At 46.0% G+C, this 18,719-nt stretch overlaps 1 protein-coding gene across 2 annotated transcripts in view; it reads left to right on the forward strand.

Moving 5' to 3' along the window:
* Positions 1-18,719, forward strand: part of LCLAT1 (lysocardiolipin acyltransferase 1) — a 162,995-nt gene that overhangs the window by 26,128 nt on the left and 118,148 nt on the right. For both annotated transcript variants that reach the window (XM_068232773.1, XM_068232772.1), the window contains exons 2-3: positions 6,869-7,037; positions 8,569-8,767. In XM_068232773.1, coding sequence (XP_068088874.1) covers positions 6,873-7,037; positions 8,569-8,767 — 364 coding nt within the window. In that variant the 5' untranslated portion in view covers positions 6,869-6,872. The remainder of the gene's footprint in view (positions 1-6,868; positions 7,038-8,568; positions 8,768-18,719) is intronic.

The following is an 18,719-nucleotide window of genomic DNA, read 5'->3' on the forward strand; positions in this document are numbered from 1 at the left end:
AGTCTCTCTAACACTGCTACTGCCTATAGGGCGCGTCCTAGTGGCTGCAGCTCTGGCGCTTTGAGTCCACCAGGAGAAAAGCGCGATATAAATGTTATTTGTCTTGTCTTGTCAAATGATGCCGTGCGCTGCTGATTGTCTTCAGAGCCAGGCTCTCCTCCTAGGTCCCCCTCCTGCTACTGTGTGCTCTGCCGCTGCCCACTCCACCCTCCCTTCCCACAGAGAACCACAGCTGTAGCAAGAATGATAGCAGCAGATGGCAAACGCTCACTAACCTATCCATGATCCAAGCGATAGAGATCCCGTCATCTGAAACCCATCTGTCTCTTCTACAGTGCAGCCGCTCGCTCTGAACTTCCTGATTCTCAGATCAGACAGGAAGTAGGAAGTAGTAATAGTAGTAGTAACAGAGCGGCAGCACTCTAGAGGAGACAGATGGGCTCCGGATGACGGGACCTCTATTGCTTGGATCGCAATAGGTGAATGTGATTCATCTGGTGCTGTCATTCTCCCCCACTGCGGCTGCCTTCTCTGCTGGACTATCGTATTCACTGGGGTGGAGGCTGCATGGTGGCTGTCTAGTTTGGGAGGAAATTGGTTGTTCGGTGGTGGGAGTGGTTATGTAATTCTGTCTGGGGAACGGCTTCCGGTTTGGCGGTTTCCAGAGCTTTCTGTTATTGCCAGGCTGGAGATGCAGGGGGAAAGTGCTGCTGCTGTGATATCTGGCGCCCTCTTCACAGGGGTGCCCCAGCCCCTGAGTGCAAATGTCCCAGCCATTCATCTCTCACTCTGCATTTTGCCGCTGCTATTCCCTGCATTGTGCACCCACAGAGGATAGCGGGCTGTTGCCCATAGCAACCAGTAGTTCGGCTGCCCCGGTGTGTGCGGCATATTGCTGTGCAGCTGCATCTTCTGATTCTATTACGACATGATGGGGGGGCCCAAATCAGTTACTTTGCTTAGGGCCCCATTTAGCCTTAATCTGGCTCTGCATCACACACATACCTGCACTCACCCAACCCACCCCTCTGAATGTCTCTCTATTCTATGTTACATTGGTAAAATCCTGCTGAAGACTGGAGACTTGCAGTACGAATGCATATGATGTGAAGCAGCTCACGGTATGTCTTGCACACCTATGCTTCAGCTATTTATGTAGCGTGGGAACTCGGAAATCACTTAAAGAGAGCCGAGGTGGTCTCCTAAAATGATGCTACCTGATTTGGGGGGGTTGTTGGTTTGATTGGATCAGGTAGCTGCCATCCCTGCCGCTCCTGTGGGTCCACTTTCATGACTCTAGGTTACAATGCTGGAAGGAGAGATTGATTCTCTCCTCAGTGGCGTAGGTAAGGAGCTGTGGGCCCCTATGCAAGTTTTACAATGGGGCCCCCCAAGCACTCTATATATAACAATTGATACGGCACATCAAAACCTGCCAATGGCAACTACAGTGTCAGAGGTGCAAGAAGGGGATGGGGAACAGCTTGTTAATGACTACCACTATTCAAAGTATCTATAGAAGTGATTATTATGAGCACAGGACCAATACAGAGCTAAAACTGTAGTTGAGGGAGGGCCCTTCGGGGCCCCTCTGGCCCAAGGGCCCCGATGCGGTCGCAACCTCTGCAACCCCTATTGCTACGCCCCTGTCTCTCCTCCAGCATGCAGGGAGTAGGGGGAGAGGCAGGGGGGTGGCCAGGGAGAGAGAGAGCTGCCCAATGGCAGCTCTGGAAACCCTGGCAGGCGGTTTAATAGTCTTATATTGTTTCCAATACAGGGAGAGTAATGCTGGGAATGCACCATGAGTTTTTTTGCAGATAGATGGCTCGATAAATAATTTCCGACAGGTCCGATCTGATTTCAATCGTTTTTATGATCTATTTTTTTTTTTTTTTTTTATTAGAAAATCGATCAGTTAGTAAATCTGCTGAAAAAACTCATTGTGTATTCCGAGCATTAAGAAACTTCAGTTGTTATCTATGCAAAAGAGCTTCTCTGAACTCTCTGACCAAGCTTGGTGGGCTACAGTTCTGTTTTCTGAACCACTTATCTTAACCTGTGTCTCACTTTTTCCTGTTTATTTAAGGTTTTTGTTGCAGAGACATTCAAAGGGTCGTTAGCTCTGCTCTGTTTCATAGTTTAAAATGCAAAGTGTAGTTTGTTAACTGCAAATATTAGGGCTCGTTTCCACTATCGCGAATCCGCATGCGTCCAACGCATGCGGATTCGCACATGGTATGCAAGTGGATGGGCCTGTTTCCACTGTTGCGTTGGTGATGTGCGTTTTTTTCAGCGGTGAAAAAACGCACAAAAGAGCCAACGATTTCGCCTGAGAGTGGGATGCATGCGAATCGCATGCAATGTATTTAATAGGGAAATCGCATGCGTTTTCCCCATGCGTTTTTTGCCGTGAATTCACACAGGCAGTGACATGGTTAAAATCGCATATACCCTCACCTATGCGAATTCGCAGCAAAAAACGCATGGGGAATTGCATCCGCATGCTATTTTATCAGCGGTGGAATCCAGGCGATTCCGCACCGCAACAGTGGAAACGAGCCCTCAGAGAAAGATGCAATGTTATAAAAACAAAAAAACCCTATATAACTGAAATAAAATATAAGACTCTTTTCTTTGCTATTAATGTTCTATGAATTATCCGTACTACACATACAATTCATTGTATCATACGTTTTTTTTTTTAATTATTTTCGCTTCAGTGTCACTTTAAATAGTCACATGCAGAGAGGGATTAAAGGGGTTCTCTGGGGTTTTTTTGAGAACAAAAATGGACACTTAGCTGAGGCTTCTACCAGCCCCCTGCAGCTGTCCTGTCCCACGCCGTCCTCTACGATCCTCCGTTCCCCGCCGCCGTCACAGTTCAATCATTCATCTAACTAGACGAATACAACTGTTGCTGCAGCCGTGCATGTCCTAGCTCCCGCTTGCGTCTCCGGGAGCTTACTGCGCAGGCGCAGTATGAGAAAACTTCGTAGTGCCCATGCGCAGTAAACTCCCGGAGACGCAAGCTGAAACTAGGACATGCGTGGCTGCAGCCACAGTTGTATTCGTCTAGTTAAAAGAATAATTGAACGGTGACAGCGGCGGGGAACGGAGGATCGTAGAGGTCGGCGTGGGCACATGACAGCTGCAGGGGGCCGATAGAAGCCTCAGGCAAATGTCCGTTTTAGTTTTCAAAACCCCCCACAGAACCTCTTTAAGCTTTAATGGGGCCCTAGGCAAGTATCATCTTCGGGCCCACCCTTGATCACCTCCTGGCTTTTTTGGAAGTTTTGAAGGGAGACTAGATTCAACTAGGGCTCTAGTGTCTCTCCAGGCCCTAGGCAACTACCTACATTGCCTTGTGGATGATTCAGCTCTGGTCACATGCTTCCAGATTAAAGAATCAGATAGTTTCATACCTCCAGATAAAGGAATCAAGTAGACACATACTATCAGATAAATTATAAAGTATTCATGTCGCCTAATAAAAATAAAGTCACAGTCATCCAGATAAAATAATTTAGTAGTCACACACCTCCAGATAAAACAATTTAGTAGTCTCACACCCCCAGATAAAATAAATAAGTATCCAGGTGCCTCACAATAAACAAATTAAAAATGCAGGTCCATCAAGATAAAACAATTAAGTAGAAAAGTCTGCCATGCATACATAATTAAGTAGCCACGTTTCCCAGATAAAAGAATAAAAGCTCATACACACATCCAACTTAATGCACAACCAACTGCACAACATGACCAACCATACAACAAGTTGTTTACATGACAAATACGTACACACATGCCAACCAACTAAACAACCAACTCACTCAAATACTATGCGTGCAAAGCTAAATGACAAACTGCACAACATGTCCACATTCAAAACAATAAAGTTGTTCAAAAGACTTGTGCACACGTTCCAGTCTGCCTGATAGTTGGTCAGATTGATCCACCGGTTGGATCTGGCAAACAACCAGTTATCACACACCCAATTTTTATCTTCCAACAGACAAGTTTAGAAGATAGTTGGACAGATTGTTGATAGGTGTGTGAGCCTACAGTCCTGGCCAAAAGTTTTGAGACTGTCAAAAAACATAGTTTTCACAAAGTTTGCTGCTAAACTGCTTGTAGAACTTTGTTTCAGTTGTTTATGTGATGTACTGAAATATAATTTTAAGCACTTCATATGTTTCAAATGCTTTTATTTACAATTACATGAGATTTATGCAAAGAGTCAGTATTTGCAGTGTTGGCCCTTCTTTTTCAGGACCTCTGCAATTCGACTAGGCATGCTCTCAATCAACTTCTGGGCCAAATCCTGACTGATAGCAACCCATTCTTTCATAATCGCTTCTTTAAGTTTCTCAGAATTAGTTGGTTTTTGTTTGTCCACCCGCCTCTTGAGGAATGACCACAAGTTCTCAATGGGATTAAGATCTGTGGAGTTTCCAGGCCATGGACCCAAAATTTCAACGTTTTGGTCCCCGAGCCACTTAGTTATCACTTTTGCCTTATGACACAGTGCTCCATCGTGCTGGAAAATGCATTGTTCATCAAGGCAGCTGTACATGCAAGCGGGCGGGGCAGAGGGTGGACATGTTGGGGTGGTGGTGGGGTGTCAGCAGAGGACAATCGCTGGGCAGATAAACATGGGGGGGGGGGGGGGTTGAGGGTGGACATGCGAAGGGGAGGGCAGAGGACCATCACCCGGCAGATGGACATGCATCTGTTTTGCGCTCTTTTAAAAAAAAAAACCGCATCAGCAGATGGGAGCGCCGGGATCATCTTACTGGGTGCAGGGCAGGGTGCAGGATGGCGCTGGGTGGCTGAGGCAGAGTGCAGGCTGGGGCACGGTGCTCGCTCGGATAGAGTGCATGCTGAGACTGGGTTCAGGCTGGGAGCATTCTGGGGCAGGGTGGATGCTGGTGCTGGGTGGCTGGGGCAGGATGCTGCCATTACAGATCTCAAATCAGTGGTGACCGGTCCTCATCACTGCCGTGCCTGTTTCCCTACCATCTCCACTCCGTGTCTCCACCCGGCCTCATAGTAACAAACCTCAGATCAGCGAGACAGAAACCGAGAGGGCGCACACGCTAATCACGCCCAGCGAACTTCAAATGCAGGAAGTGACTGATGACATCACTTCCGCATTTGGAGTACAGTGGGCGGGGGTTGCATGCGGGATCGGAAGTCTGGTAGTATGGACAGGGGGGCTCCGGCAGGGGTGGAAGGGGAGGCAGACAGCAGAGCGGTGACATAGAGGCAGGCATGCCGCCCATGGGTGCGTGGCTGCCCATGGCACGAGTCATGCCTGTACCCCTTTGGATACGCCACTGCCAAGCATTTACTGATCGCAATGCTAATGCGAATTGTCGCCCGAGGGATTGTTTCCCCATGGTTGTGACGGCACTCCAGGAGTTATGCTGCAGTGCTGGGTGGATAAACATCGCCTGTCAGCGACTGCAGACACAAATGTGCATTGCAACGGCACTACTTCAGCTCAGCGGCGGGTAGTGGCGTTAGCTGCAAATTATCGGCAATTTATTTCATAAAAATGTTACTACACTGTTCTCGGCACCCATTCTTAATTGAACGCTTCTAAGTTCCTAAACCGAACCCCCCCACCACCATCACCGCCACCTAATGCTTAACCCCTGCCTTGTTAGTGCCTAAACCGAACCCAACCACTTAATGCTGAACCCTAATTCCCCCTTTAAGTGCCTAAACCAAACCTCATCACCCCAGCACCAAAATGACCGCTAGTTGTAGCCAATTGTAATCGGCTACTAACATTAGTTCATATTCCCTATTACTTCCATTAATTCCAATTTCATTCTGAAATTGATCGGGAATCGGTCTGCGTTGTATGGGCAGCCAACAGATATCTCTGTGATCAGATTCAATCAGGGGGAGATTAGTCCTGATGATTGATGTATGGTCACCTTTAGACCCCTTCGGCTAGTGAAGTTAATCTGTTGTATACAGAAACTGTTGCATGGATCTCCACCTGGTAAAGGCAGGATGCTCCGCCACTGGACTTATCACTGTACTCACTGCTACTCGAGTGTAGTGATCAGCCCAATAACAGAGCCATGGTCCCGCCTATGAGATCATCGGCTCCAGCAGAAACACAAGTTGCTGTACTTCTTCCCCATAGGCTGAAGATCAGGGACACAGCAGCATGGAGCTGGGGGGAAGAAGAGGATTAGGGGAACATTGCAGGACACTGGGGGCAGCACAACATGGAGCTGGGGGGAAGAGGGGGATGCAGGGGTACATCGGAGGACACTAGGAGGACATGGAGTTACATGGGAAACAGGAGTTTAGGGGATAGAAGAGGACATGGTTACAGAAGGGGACACCAGGAGGACACTAAAGGTACAAGGTGGGCACAGAGGCAGACGATTCAGTAGAGGAAGAGGCGGCACAGTGGGGAAGGCAGGAGGACACACAGCACAGGAACTTGTGTGTTTATAGAAATATAAGACATCCCCTGAAAATAAGCCCTAGCGCAACATTTGGAGCAAAAATTAATATAAGACTATCTTATTTTTGGGGAAACGTGGTACTTGACCAGGCTCACGGTAAAATCCTCCCTTAGTGTCATCCAGTGAAGGAGCTTGTTTATTTGCATGTAACAAATGCAAAAATCCCAACCAAGGTTTTCGGCATTTGCCTTCGTCAGAGGATATACTCCTTGTACTTGTGTTGCTGGGTGTCCTGTCTATAAGCTGTGTGTGCATTTCTAATCTCCACTATTGCCTGTAGTGTACTCTGTACAGCGCAGAAGATGGTGGCGCTCTATAAGATAATAGTAAACCTGCGTGTCTGCATCCGCCTTACCCAGCCTGTGCTTGTGTTGCAGAGCCATGGTCTCATGGAGGGGAATCTACTTTGTGTGCGCTCTCTTCCTGGGGAGCTTTTTTGGGAGCATCTTCATGCTGGGACCATTCCTGCCTCTGATGTTCATATCGCCCAGCTGGTATCGATGGCTGACCGACCGCATTGTGGCTACATGGCTGACGTTACCCGTGGTAAGAGCTTGTTATAATTATTCTTATTAAGGGACCATTATCGTAAAAAAAATATCAAATACATTCCTGTAAAATGTTCCCCCAGAGTAATCTGCACCATAAATTGTTATCTTTTTCCTATGTTACCATCACTTACAGTAGGTAGTAAAAAGCTGACAGATTTTTAACTAATCCATCTCATTATGGGGTAAAATCTCAGTATGCATGCCTATGAAACACAGTTTTTTCTATACAATTTTTCTTGAAACAAATGTGGAGCAAACAAAAAATAAAACAAAAAAACATTATGATATAATGAATTGTTCGTTTAGTATGGGGACTGAATAAAACATTTGTAGCAAAGAAAGGTCTCTCAAATTTGTATTTTCAGTTATATAGCTTTTTTATGACCTTGCATCATACTATTGCAGTTTAAAAAAACACACTCTGTCTTTTAGGCTTCTTGCACACCAAGACGTTGCGTTAGGTGCCACGTTAAGGTCGCATAACGTGCACCTAACACAACGTATGGTGCTGCAAGAGCCGACGGTAGAGTGAGCTGCGTTAGGCGGCTCGATTCCTATAATGTCTCCCAGAGTGGTGCTGATTGGCCGGCGGGACCACGTGATGCGGAGCGAGACACTCCGCATCACGTGGTCCCGCCGGCCAATCAGCGCCCGCCAGTGCAGTGAATATTAAGTAGCCATGTGCGCGGCTACTGTAGCTGGCTCTCCCCGCCTCCTCTCCGCCCCCCACTGCGCATGTGCAAACAGTCTAACGCGGCTATAGCCGCTCCAACGCCGTAGCATGCTGCACTTTGCACAGAACGTGCAGCGCTACATGTAACGCAACGTGGGCTGTGTGAACAGCCCACTTGTGTTACATTGCTGTGCGTTGGGGGAGTGTTACAGGCGCACTAACGTGCGCCTGTAACGTCTTGGTGTGTAAGCAGCCTAAAGCTATAAAACAAAGCAGAAATAATGACCCTTTAAACTTCCTGCAGTAAAACCTTATCTCAAGCTGTCTCTCACTGTTTCTTGGCTGTTTACGTGCTTCAGATAACAGGAGCTCAGAGAAGCTCTTTTGCATAGATAGCTGAAGGTTTTTTTTTAACTCTGCCTGTACTGGAAAGCAATATGAGACTCTCTTCTTTGCTACTAATGTTCTATTTCTTAGCTGTACTACACATATAATTCATTAACTCATAAGTTTATTTTTACTTCAGGTTTGCTTTAACCACTTATTGTCCAAGATATTTTTTACAATTCAGTGGTCTGCAGCTTTAATAGCTCGCTGCAGAGCCATACAACTCAGCACGCATGTGAATTCCCCCCCCCCCCCCCCCCCCCCTTCCCTTTTTTTTTACCACCAACAGAGCTTTTTGTTGGTGGCATCTGATCGCTGCTGCCAGGTTTATTTATTTTTTTTATTTATAAATCATTTTTTTCCTCTTTGCTCCCTCCATTGCTGCGAGTAAACCCCGGAACGTATCTGGCGCCCCTCTTTAGAGTTGTAAGATGACTACTTCTTATTCTAATTCTCTTCCCATCAGGCTTTGCTGGAGCTGGTGTTCCGCGCTAAAGTGGTGATTACGGGTGATGGGTTTATCCCCGGCGAGCGCAGCGTCATCATCATGAACCATCGCACCCGGCTGGACTGGATGTTCCTGTGGAACTGTTTACTGCGGTACAGCTACCTCCGGCTGGAGAAGATCTGCCTCAAATCCAGCCTTAAAGCCGTCCCGGGATTTGGTAAGTAGCAGATTTCACGCTTCAGCCTTCCTCTTACTCCATCCATGGCCCGTCCAATCCAGTGAAGGGCTTTTCCTTACATGCATATTACTATGGAAACTGGATGCTTGACTGTCCATTCTCTGAGCTGAAGTAAGGCATTGTGGGAGTCCCTTCTTGCTCTCAAGAAGCAAAATATTTACCAGAGGAACAGAGGTTTCGGCCTGCAGTTGGCTAAATGAATGTCTATATAAAAGTTCAGGGTGTTATATTTAAATTGTTTTACAAGGCTTGATCAGTTTTTAGTTTGTATCTACTTTAAAGGGACTCTTAAAGGAACCCTGTAGTGAGAGGTATATGGATACTGCCATTATCGGACATTTTGGAAATTATCGAGCGATTTGTACCGTGTATTCCCAGCATTAGAGGCAGAGAATCAACAGGACAGCCAGGCAACTAGTATTGCCTAAAAGGAAGTAAATATGGCAGTCTCCATATACCTCTCACTATACAGTGGAGGAAATAATTATTTGACCCCTCACTGATTTTGTAAGTTTGTCCAATGACAAAGAAATGAAAAGTCTCAGAACAGTATCATTTCAATGGTAGGTTTATTTTAACAGTGGCAGATAGCACATCAAAAGGAAAATCGAAAAAATAACCTTAAATAAAAGATAGCAACTGATTTGCATTTCATTGAGTGAAATAAGTTTTTGAACCCTCTAACAATAAAAGACTTAATACTTAGTGGAAAAACCCTTGTTTGCAAGCACAGAGGTCAAACGTTTCTTGTAATTGATGACCAAGTTTGCACACATTTTAGGAGGAATATTGGTCCACTCCTCTTTGCAGATCATCTCTAAATCCCTAAGGTTTCGAGGCTGTCTCTGTGCAACTCTGAGCTTGAGCTCCCTCCATAGGTTTTCTATTGGATTAAGGTCCGGAGACTGACTAGGCCACTCCATGACCTTAATGTGCTTCTTCTTGAGCCACTCCTTTGTTGCCTTTGCTGTATGTTTTGGGTCATTGTCGTGCTGGTACACCCATCTACGACCCATTTTCAGTTTCCTGGCAGAGGGAAGGAGGTTGTCGTTCAGGATTTCACGATACATGGCTCCATCCATTTTCCCGTTAATGCGATTAAGTTGTCCTGTGCCCTTAGCAGAAAAACACCCCCAAAGCAAAATGTTTCCACCCCCATGCTTGACGGTGGGGACGGTGTTTTGGGGGTCATAGGCAGCATTTTTCTTCCTCCAAACACAGCGAGTTGAGTTAATGCCAAAGAGCTCTATTTTGGTCTCATCAGACCACAGCACCTTCTCCCAGTCACTCACAGAATCATTCAGGTGTTCATTGGCAAACTTCAGACGGGCCTGCACATGTGCCTTCTTGAGCAGGGGGACCTTGCGAGCCATGCAGGATTTTAATCCATTGCGGTGTAATGTGTTTCCAATGGTTTTCTTGGTGACTGTGGTCCCTGCTAATTTGAGGTCATTCACTAACTCCTCCCGTGTAGTTCTAGGATGCTTTTTCACCTTTCTCAGAACCATTGACACCCCACGAGGTGAGATCTTGCGTGGAGCCCCAGAGCGAGGTAGATTGATGATCATTTTGTGCTCTTTCCATTTTCAAACAATCGCACCAACAGTTGTCACCTTCTCTCCCAGCTTCTTGCTAATGGTTTTGTAGCCCATTCCAGCCTTGTGCAGGTCTACAATTTTGTCTCTGACATCCTTGGACAGCTCTTTGGTCTTTCCCATGTTGGAGAGTTTGGAGTCTGCTTGATTGATTGATTCTGTGGACTGGTGTCTTTTATACAGGTGACTAGTTAAGACAGGTGTCCTTAATGAGGGTGACTAATTGAGTAGAAGTGTCTAACCACTCTGTGGGAGCCAGAACTCTTAAAGGAAAACTTAAGTCAGAAAAAAAAATGACATTTACTCACCCGGGGCATCCCTCAGCCCCCCGAAGCTGGATGGTGCCCTCGCAGCCCCGCTCCGATCGTCCTGTCCCCGCCGGCGGCTACTTCCGGTTCGGCGACAGCCGCCGACAGGCTGGGAACGCGGCTGATTTTCCGCGTTCCCAGCTGCTATATCACCCTCTATGCTGCTATAGCGTATATATATACGCTATAGCAGCATAGAGGGGTTATATAGCGGCTGGGAACGCGGAAAATCAGCCGCGTTCCCAGCCTGTCGGCGGCTGTCGCCGAACCCGGAAGTAGCCGCCGGCGGGGACAGGACGATCGGAGCGGGGCTGCGAGGGCACCATCCAGCTTCGAGGGGCTGAGGGATGCCCCGGGTGAGTAAATGTCATTTTTTTTTTCTGACTTAAGTTTTCCTTTAATGGTTGGTAGGGGTCCAAAAATTTATTTCACTCAATGAAATGCAAATCAGTTGCTATCATTTATTTAAGGTTATTTTTTCGAATTTCCTTTTGATGTGCTATCTGCCACTGTTAAAATAAACCTACCATTGAAATGATACTGTTCTGAGACTTTTCATTTCTTTGTCATTGGACAAACTTACAAAATCAGTGAGGGGTCAAATAATTATTTCCTCCACTGTAGTTGTGTTTTATGGCACCTTTAGATTATCTTTATTATTCTCTGAGTTTGCAGCTGAGGTGCACTTGCCTTCCTGTAACATGACTTGTCTGTACGGTTAGCCTGGCTGGTTGATATAAGACACTTCCTGTCCGAGCTGGCGGTTGTCATCCGCTTCCCTGAGACTCAGAGAATGATACCCGCCAGAGATCTATTTCTCCTGTAGAGCTCAGGTGACAGATGTGGAAACACAGGATGTGAAATGCAAACAGCTCTGTTTCCGATCCGTGGAGTCCGCGCACTGCCAGACTTCGCTCACAAGGCTAAGAAGGCCTCACTGCTTTTATTACTGTCAGGACCATTCATCAGGCTTGTTATGTAATACAGGAGTCCAAATATTATCTGCCTTAATGTGGACCTGATCTCTTGCACAGGACAGAAGGAAAACCAGAGAGAAATGCATCCCGTGTGTATTTAGAGAGTTCAGCCTGTCTAATTCCACCTCATCTATGCCTAACCACAAGTTGTAATTTGATCTCTCAGCTGTTTCATCTGGCTGCCTCACCAGTGTAAACAAAAGATGTTAACCCTTTGTCTGCATCCATGAAAGCAGGAGGTAAAGACAGTGCAGATTTATTGCAGGATGTGTATTAGCTGTAACAAATAAATGTTTTTTTTAAAAAGACGTGAAGTCAGAATGTCCTCTCTGCACTAAAAGATAAGCAATAGCATAATAACCTTTAAAGAAAAAAATTCTTTGTTACAGCTGATACAAATCCTGCAATCAATGTGTAGCGTTTTCTACTTCCTGCTTTCATGGAAGCAGACATAGGGTTACCATGCTGTGTTTACAAATTAGCTGCTCTGCCGTGGCAGCCAGCCAATACAGCTGAGAGAGGAAATTTCAGTTGCGATTAGTCACAGATGAGGGGCAATTAGACGGGCTAAAGCAGGGGTTAGGAATCTTTTCCGCTGAGAGAGCAATAGACGTCACATATTTTAAAATGTAATTTCGCGAGAGCCATACAATATGTTTCTAACTGGGACAGTGCGCATGCGCAGCAGAGGGCTCGAGTCTGTTGCCATGGTGATGTGTATACAGTTGATCTGCCAGGCAGCAGAAGTGTCAGACACGTCTTCAGCTTCTCTTGGGTTTCAAAAGTATCAGCAATTTCTCCAAAAGTCAGACAAGAGAAATACCAACAGCTTGTACAATTAGCTAGCTGACTTGGGGGTTGATTCGCTTTGTAGGACGAGATCCCCGCACTTTGGCCCAAAAGGCAGAGAGGAAGTTCTGAGTTAAGGTCTGCTTTAAAGTCTATCTTTAGCAAAAAAGAGTGAGCTTAGTGAATGCTTACATCGGGAGGAGGAAGCCTCTGGATCCAAAGATGTTTCCCTTGCTCTTCTCTGCAGGCCTGTTCCAGTGCTGTAACCCCCAAAAAAGAGCTTGTTGATGCTTGTCGACAGCTAGCGCAGGTGCACCAGCACAGACCCGCTCGCCTTTCTTTGGAAAAGCCAGTCCGGATCAGTTCCGTGCTACTGGGCAGGCCGGATATGCTCATGCCCAGATGGAGGGAGACCACTCTTTGGGGGTCCCAGCGCTGGAACTGGCTGATGTACGAGGACGGGGAAGCCTCTTTAGGATCCCTCTCCCGAGGTAAGCATACTTTTTTTACTTCTTTATCAAAGTCACAGTTTTACTTTAATGTAAGCTAGACATGTGTATGTACAGTGCCAAGCTTACACATAACTAGGCTGGGTTCCTTTTCTTCTTTTTCTGCAAGAAAGAGTTAAACATTCAGGTATGCAAGTGACAGTTTCCCTTCAGTCGGGACCTAGTCGGACTATAGCATAGCAATCGCTGGTAAGGACTTACAGCAATATAAGGGCCCCTTTCCACTACTTCCGAATACGCAGCATTTGCCCGCATGCAAGTTGGACGGGGCAACTCTCTATAGTCAATAGCTTGCCTTCATAATCGCATGCCAGTGTGATTCGGTTAGCATGCTATAGTGTTTTGCAGCAAACATGCGGATCCCTATAGCCGTACATGGCCATGATTTGGCTGTGGAATTGCAAAAGGACAGGTGCCACGTTAAATCCGTGAATGGAAGAGCCACCTTATTGGAAATTGTCCCTAATGCTTGCTTGGCAGAGAGCAGCTTGTGAGTGCAGGGAATAGATTAAAAAAAAAAAAGGTCAATAGTTCATATATTTTCTCTTAGAACTCTGTTGTGAAAGACTGTATCATTCAGCTGAGACAATACAACCTTTTTAGCTGATGCACAGAAAATAAAAAAACACATTCTAAGGCTTTGTTTACATCTGACACCAGCAATTTTCGTTATTTTGCGCGTTCCCCTTCCCCCCCCCCCCCCCCCCACCTCCTGACGCGAGTCAGGAAATGAACTCTTTGACCCAAAAAAAAGAATAAATACAATGTATTTATTCTTAAAAGCGTGAACGCAATCTCCGGATAATTGCTGGATAAAGCGATTTGTGAGCGTTTTGCGGTTTTCCTATACTATCCATTGTAGTAAAATCGCCCTGAAAATGGTACATGCAGCGCTTTGCTGAGCGGAAAGCGGACAAAACGCACTGATATGAACTAACCCATAAGGATTCATTGCACTAGCGATTTCAGGGCGTTTTTCGACGGCGCTCAAAAAAACGCAAAACACCCTAGGTGTATACAAGCCCTAAAAAGGTAATTTTTTGGAGCAGGAGGATAGATAGCACTGTTTATCTCCCCAGTTTGTCACCTCAGGTTTCCTTTAAAGCCAAATTTTAGGATTATTTCTCCCATTTCTTCTTGCCCTCGTGCCTAACCTAAACTGTGTACACAATAGTTCCCTAATGATGCGGCCCTGTCTGCGCAGATCCTGACATGTATCCCGCCCAGACTCGCCTTTAGACAGGCCACACCTTCCATAAATTCCTATGGAAGAGGGATTGAGTTGTAAGCAGGCCACGCCCATCTGCTGTCTCTTAGTTGGCAGGTGCAAGCTTGGCCACGCCTCCCATCCCAGAACCCAGCACAGCATCGGAGAGTGAAAATAGAGGAGGGCGTCCAGCACATGACATTTTTAACTGCTTTTGGGTTTTAAATTAAGAGGAGCTTTACTGTAAAATTGCTTAAACTGAAGCAAGAGTGATATGGAGGCTGCCATATTTATTTCCTTTTAAGCAATACCAAGTACCTGGCAGTCCTGCTGATCCCCTGCCTCTAATACTTTTAGCCACAGCCCCTGAACAAGCATGCAGAAGATCAGATGTTTCTGACATCATTGTCAGATCTGACAAGATTAGCTGCATGCTTGTTTCTGGGGTGATGCAGACACTTCTGCAGCCAAATAGACCTGCAGGGCTGCCAGGTAACTGGTATATTTTAAAAGAAAATAAATATGGCAGTTCCCTTTCATTGCAGTTGCCCTTTAAGGGGATTCAGAGCTCAAGGACCTAAAAAGATTTATACATACCTGCGGCTTCCTCCAGCCTCATAAGCTCCGATCACTCCCATGCCGACGTCCTCCATTTTCTGCAGCGCCGGGAGCCGGTCCCCGCACTTCCGTCAGTCAGCTCCAGTTTACGCAGGAGAAGTGCGCTCTTTGCGTATCCCTCCAGCAGCTGCTGGAGAGATACGTAGAGGTCGCACTTCCTTTATGCCAGACTGGCTCCGACTGACGGAAGTGTGGGACCCGGTACCGGAGCTGCAGAAGACTGAGGACGTCGGCATGGGAGCGATCGGAGCTTTTGAGGCTGGAGGAAGCCGCAGGTATGTATAAATCTTTTTAGGTCCCTGAGCTCTAGTACACTTTAAGAGCTCAACTACAAATATCTGTTAAAGGGAACTTGAGCTGAGAATAATATGGATGCCGCCATATTTATTTCCTTTAAGCAATACCAGTTGCCTGGCAGCCCTGCTGGTCTCTTTCTCTGCAGTAGTATCTGAATAACACCAGAAAAAAGCATACAGCAGGTCAGGAGTTTCTGACATTATTGTCAGATCCGACATGATCAGCTGCATGCTTGTTTCTGGGGTAATTCAGTTCACTATTGCAACCAAATAGATCAGCCGGACTGCCAGGCAACTAGTATTGTTTAAAAGGAAATAAATATGGCAGCCTCCATATCTCTCTCACCTCGGGTTCACTTTAATGTGATTTGTAGTGATCGCCATTTTCTAGTGTTGAACGTCAGTTAGTTTTATGTCTTTACCCCCCCCCCCCCCCACACACACACACACTTTTCCCCTCTGTGTAATTTTTGTTTGTTTCCCCCACTGCCAGAATTCCATCGGCTTCTCCCCTTTCCCGGGCAGTCCGCAGATGGTTCTGCTCGATTGCATCTGGAACGCATTTCACCTTTCATGGTCAAATAAAAGGCTGTGCAAATCGGTGAAATCTCCAGCATTTCTGACCTAGTGACTGTAGGAAGTAAACTGGAGGCCGCGCTTTTTATGCCTAGACATCTACCTGGTGATAGCAGACATGTAGTGGCAGATCGTCTGAACCTTGTAGAACGGCGCTCTGTGCCAGGGGGCGGACTTTCCATTATCCTTGCGGGATATTTTTAGTGCAGATCTTCAGTTGGAGGAAATAAAGTAGATTGCTGATAAATAGCCCGGTGTCAGAGCGGACAGCCAACACTATTACTTGTGATAATGTATCCAGAAGTGGGGAATATCAAAATAAACAGTGTCATACGATTAGGTGTAACTCTTCATTACTTTCAAAGTCTTGGTGTTTACCATACTTAAAAAACAAACAAACAAACAAACAAACAAACACGAATCATTCCTTAAAGAGAATCTGTATTCACAAAATGAAGTATAAACAAACATCCCTGCCTGTTTGGGATCATCTCCTAGCCCCCTCTGTAATATTTTCGCTGCTCTCAGCTTAATAAAGAGGATAAAAAAAAACAGTTTTATAAACTGTTTTGTAAACAGAAAAGATGGTCACCAAAACAGGAAGTACATCAGCAGAGCAGTGAACTCAGTTAATAAACAATGAGTACACAGAGAATTCAGTGAGTTACACATTGAATTCAGTCTCCAGAGGTTATGTGCAAGTTTTGAAAGAGCTCTGTGTCAATGAAGCATGACAAGCCGTGTCTGCTCTCCACTGAGTTAGCCTGACAGGCAGCTTCCTCCTCAGCCAGCTATTCTTTGTTCAGTTTATCAGTCTGTGTTTATCAGCCTCCCAGATAGCAGACAAGCTGACAGTGAGAGCAGGGAGGTTGTTTGCAAGGAATAAAACATCACACGAGCACTGGAGGGGCGTGGAAGGGGTTAACTTGTTCACAGTACTGAAGTGTTGGCAGCCTTCCTGACACAGCTGACAAATCCGACAGGGGAAAGATAAGCTGATTTATTACAGAGATGGTGTAAGTAGAAAGGGCTGCAGTAAGCCAGGGCACAATGGAGCAGCCTTAGGAACTTGTAGGATAGGAGAAATAATGCAAAAAAATTTGTTACAGAGTCTCTTTAAAGGACAACTGACATGAGAGGGATATGGAGGCTGCCATATTTGTTTCATTTTAAACAATGCACATTGCCTGGCAGCCCTGCTGATCCTCTGCCTCTAAGGCCCGGTTCACATTAGCGTTCGCTATCAGGATTTATCGGATCCGGAATGCATACTGTACAAACGGAACATACGTTCCGCATAGCAATGTAATGTCTATGCGGACGCTCACACGCGTCCGTTCCGTACGTACCGGAGCCGGATCGGATCCGGACTCTTTTCCAACATGCGCTATTTTTTGGGTCCGGATCTCCGGCCCACGCATCCTGACCGGAGCCTGACAGGAGCCTGACAGCACCATCCGGAACACAGAAACCAATGGGAAACGGAAGACACAGAACACACTGCCTACAAAAACCTGACGTTCTACCCCACTTCCTATGCGTATCCAAGCGGCCATTTCGGATGGGGACACATGGGCCAAGCATGTCTGGAGTGGAGCAGCAGTGACAGACGTGCTGGAGCTGTTTGGCAGAATGTCGGAGGTGGAGGTGAGGCCTACAGCGGAGGAACCTGATTCTACAGGTGCACCAGGTGCACCTTCTGCTGACCCCAACATTTTTTTATATAATTTCGCTATTTTTTGCCCACGGATCCTGATGGCATGATGCATGCCTGATACAAACGGACCGGATCCGGATCGGATCCTGATCGGAACCGTACGGTTCCGATCAGGATCAGGTCCTGATCCGATCAGGATCCGGTCCGTTTGCAAGGCAAAACGCAAGTGTGAATGGGGCCTAATACTTTAAATCACAGACCTTGATCTGATGTTTAACTTAAAGGACAACTGAAGTGAGATTGATAGGGAGGCTGCCATATTTATTTCCTTTTAAGCAATACCAGTTGCCTGGCTATGCTGCTGATCCTCTGCCTCTAATCCTTTTAGCCATAGCCCCTGAACAAGCATGCAGCAGATAAGTTGTTTCTGGCATTGTCAGATCTGACAAGATTAGCTGCATGCTTGTTTCTTCTGTTATTCAGACACTACTGCAGCCAAATAGATCAGCAGGGCTGCCAGGCAACTGGTATTATTTAAGAGGAAATAAATATGGCAGCCTCCATATTCTTCTCACTACAGTTGTCCTTTAAAGAGAAACTCTGACCAAGAATTGAACTTTATCCCAAAAAGTAGCTGATACCCCCTTTTACATGAGAAATCTATTCCTTTTCACAAACAGACCATCAGGGGGCGCTGTATGACTGATATTGTGGTGAAACTCCTCCCACAAAGAAATTCTGAGTACGTACTCTTGGCAGTTTCCTGTCTGGTGAACCCTGTTGCATTGTGGGAAATAGCTGTTTACAGCTGTTTCCAACTACCAAAAAAACATGCAACAGCTACATCACCTGCCAACAGTAAAAATGTCACCATGTAAGAAATGTCAGAATGTAAATCAGGGATTTAAAAGATTTTTATAATGGGCAAACACTGACTAAATCATTTATACATAATTATTGTAAAAATGAAGCACTTTTTTATTACATTATTTTCACTGGAGTTCCTCTCTAAGTTTTGACTGAATTTGCGCAGGTGCATTGTTTCAGGTGTTTGATTCAGATGCTACTGGTGCATGACAGATCAGCAGGACTGCAAGGCAACTGGTATTGTTTAAAAGGAAATAAATATGGCACCCTCCGTATTCATCTCACTACAGGTGATGTTTAAAAAAAAATTGAAATTAATACTATCTGTGCTGAACAAGTTATGTAATTTAATGTTACTGAAATGGTACCTGACATGAGAGGAATGCAGAGCCTGCCATCTTCATTTCCTTGTAAACAATGCCAGTTGCCGGGCTGTCATGCTGAGCTTTTGGCGTTAGTTGTTATGAGTCACACACCTGCAACAAGCCTGCAGCTAGCGGACTCACAGCATCTGATCTGCAGCTCATTCTGT

This window comes from Hyperolius riggenbachi, chromosome 4 (assembly GCF_040937935.1).
Source record: "Hyperolius riggenbachi isolate aHypRig1 chromosome 4, aHypRig1.pri, whole genome shotgun sequence".
Lineage (NCBI taxonomy): Eukaryota > Metazoa > Chordata > Amphibia > Anura > Hyperoliidae > Hyperolius > Hyperolius riggenbachi.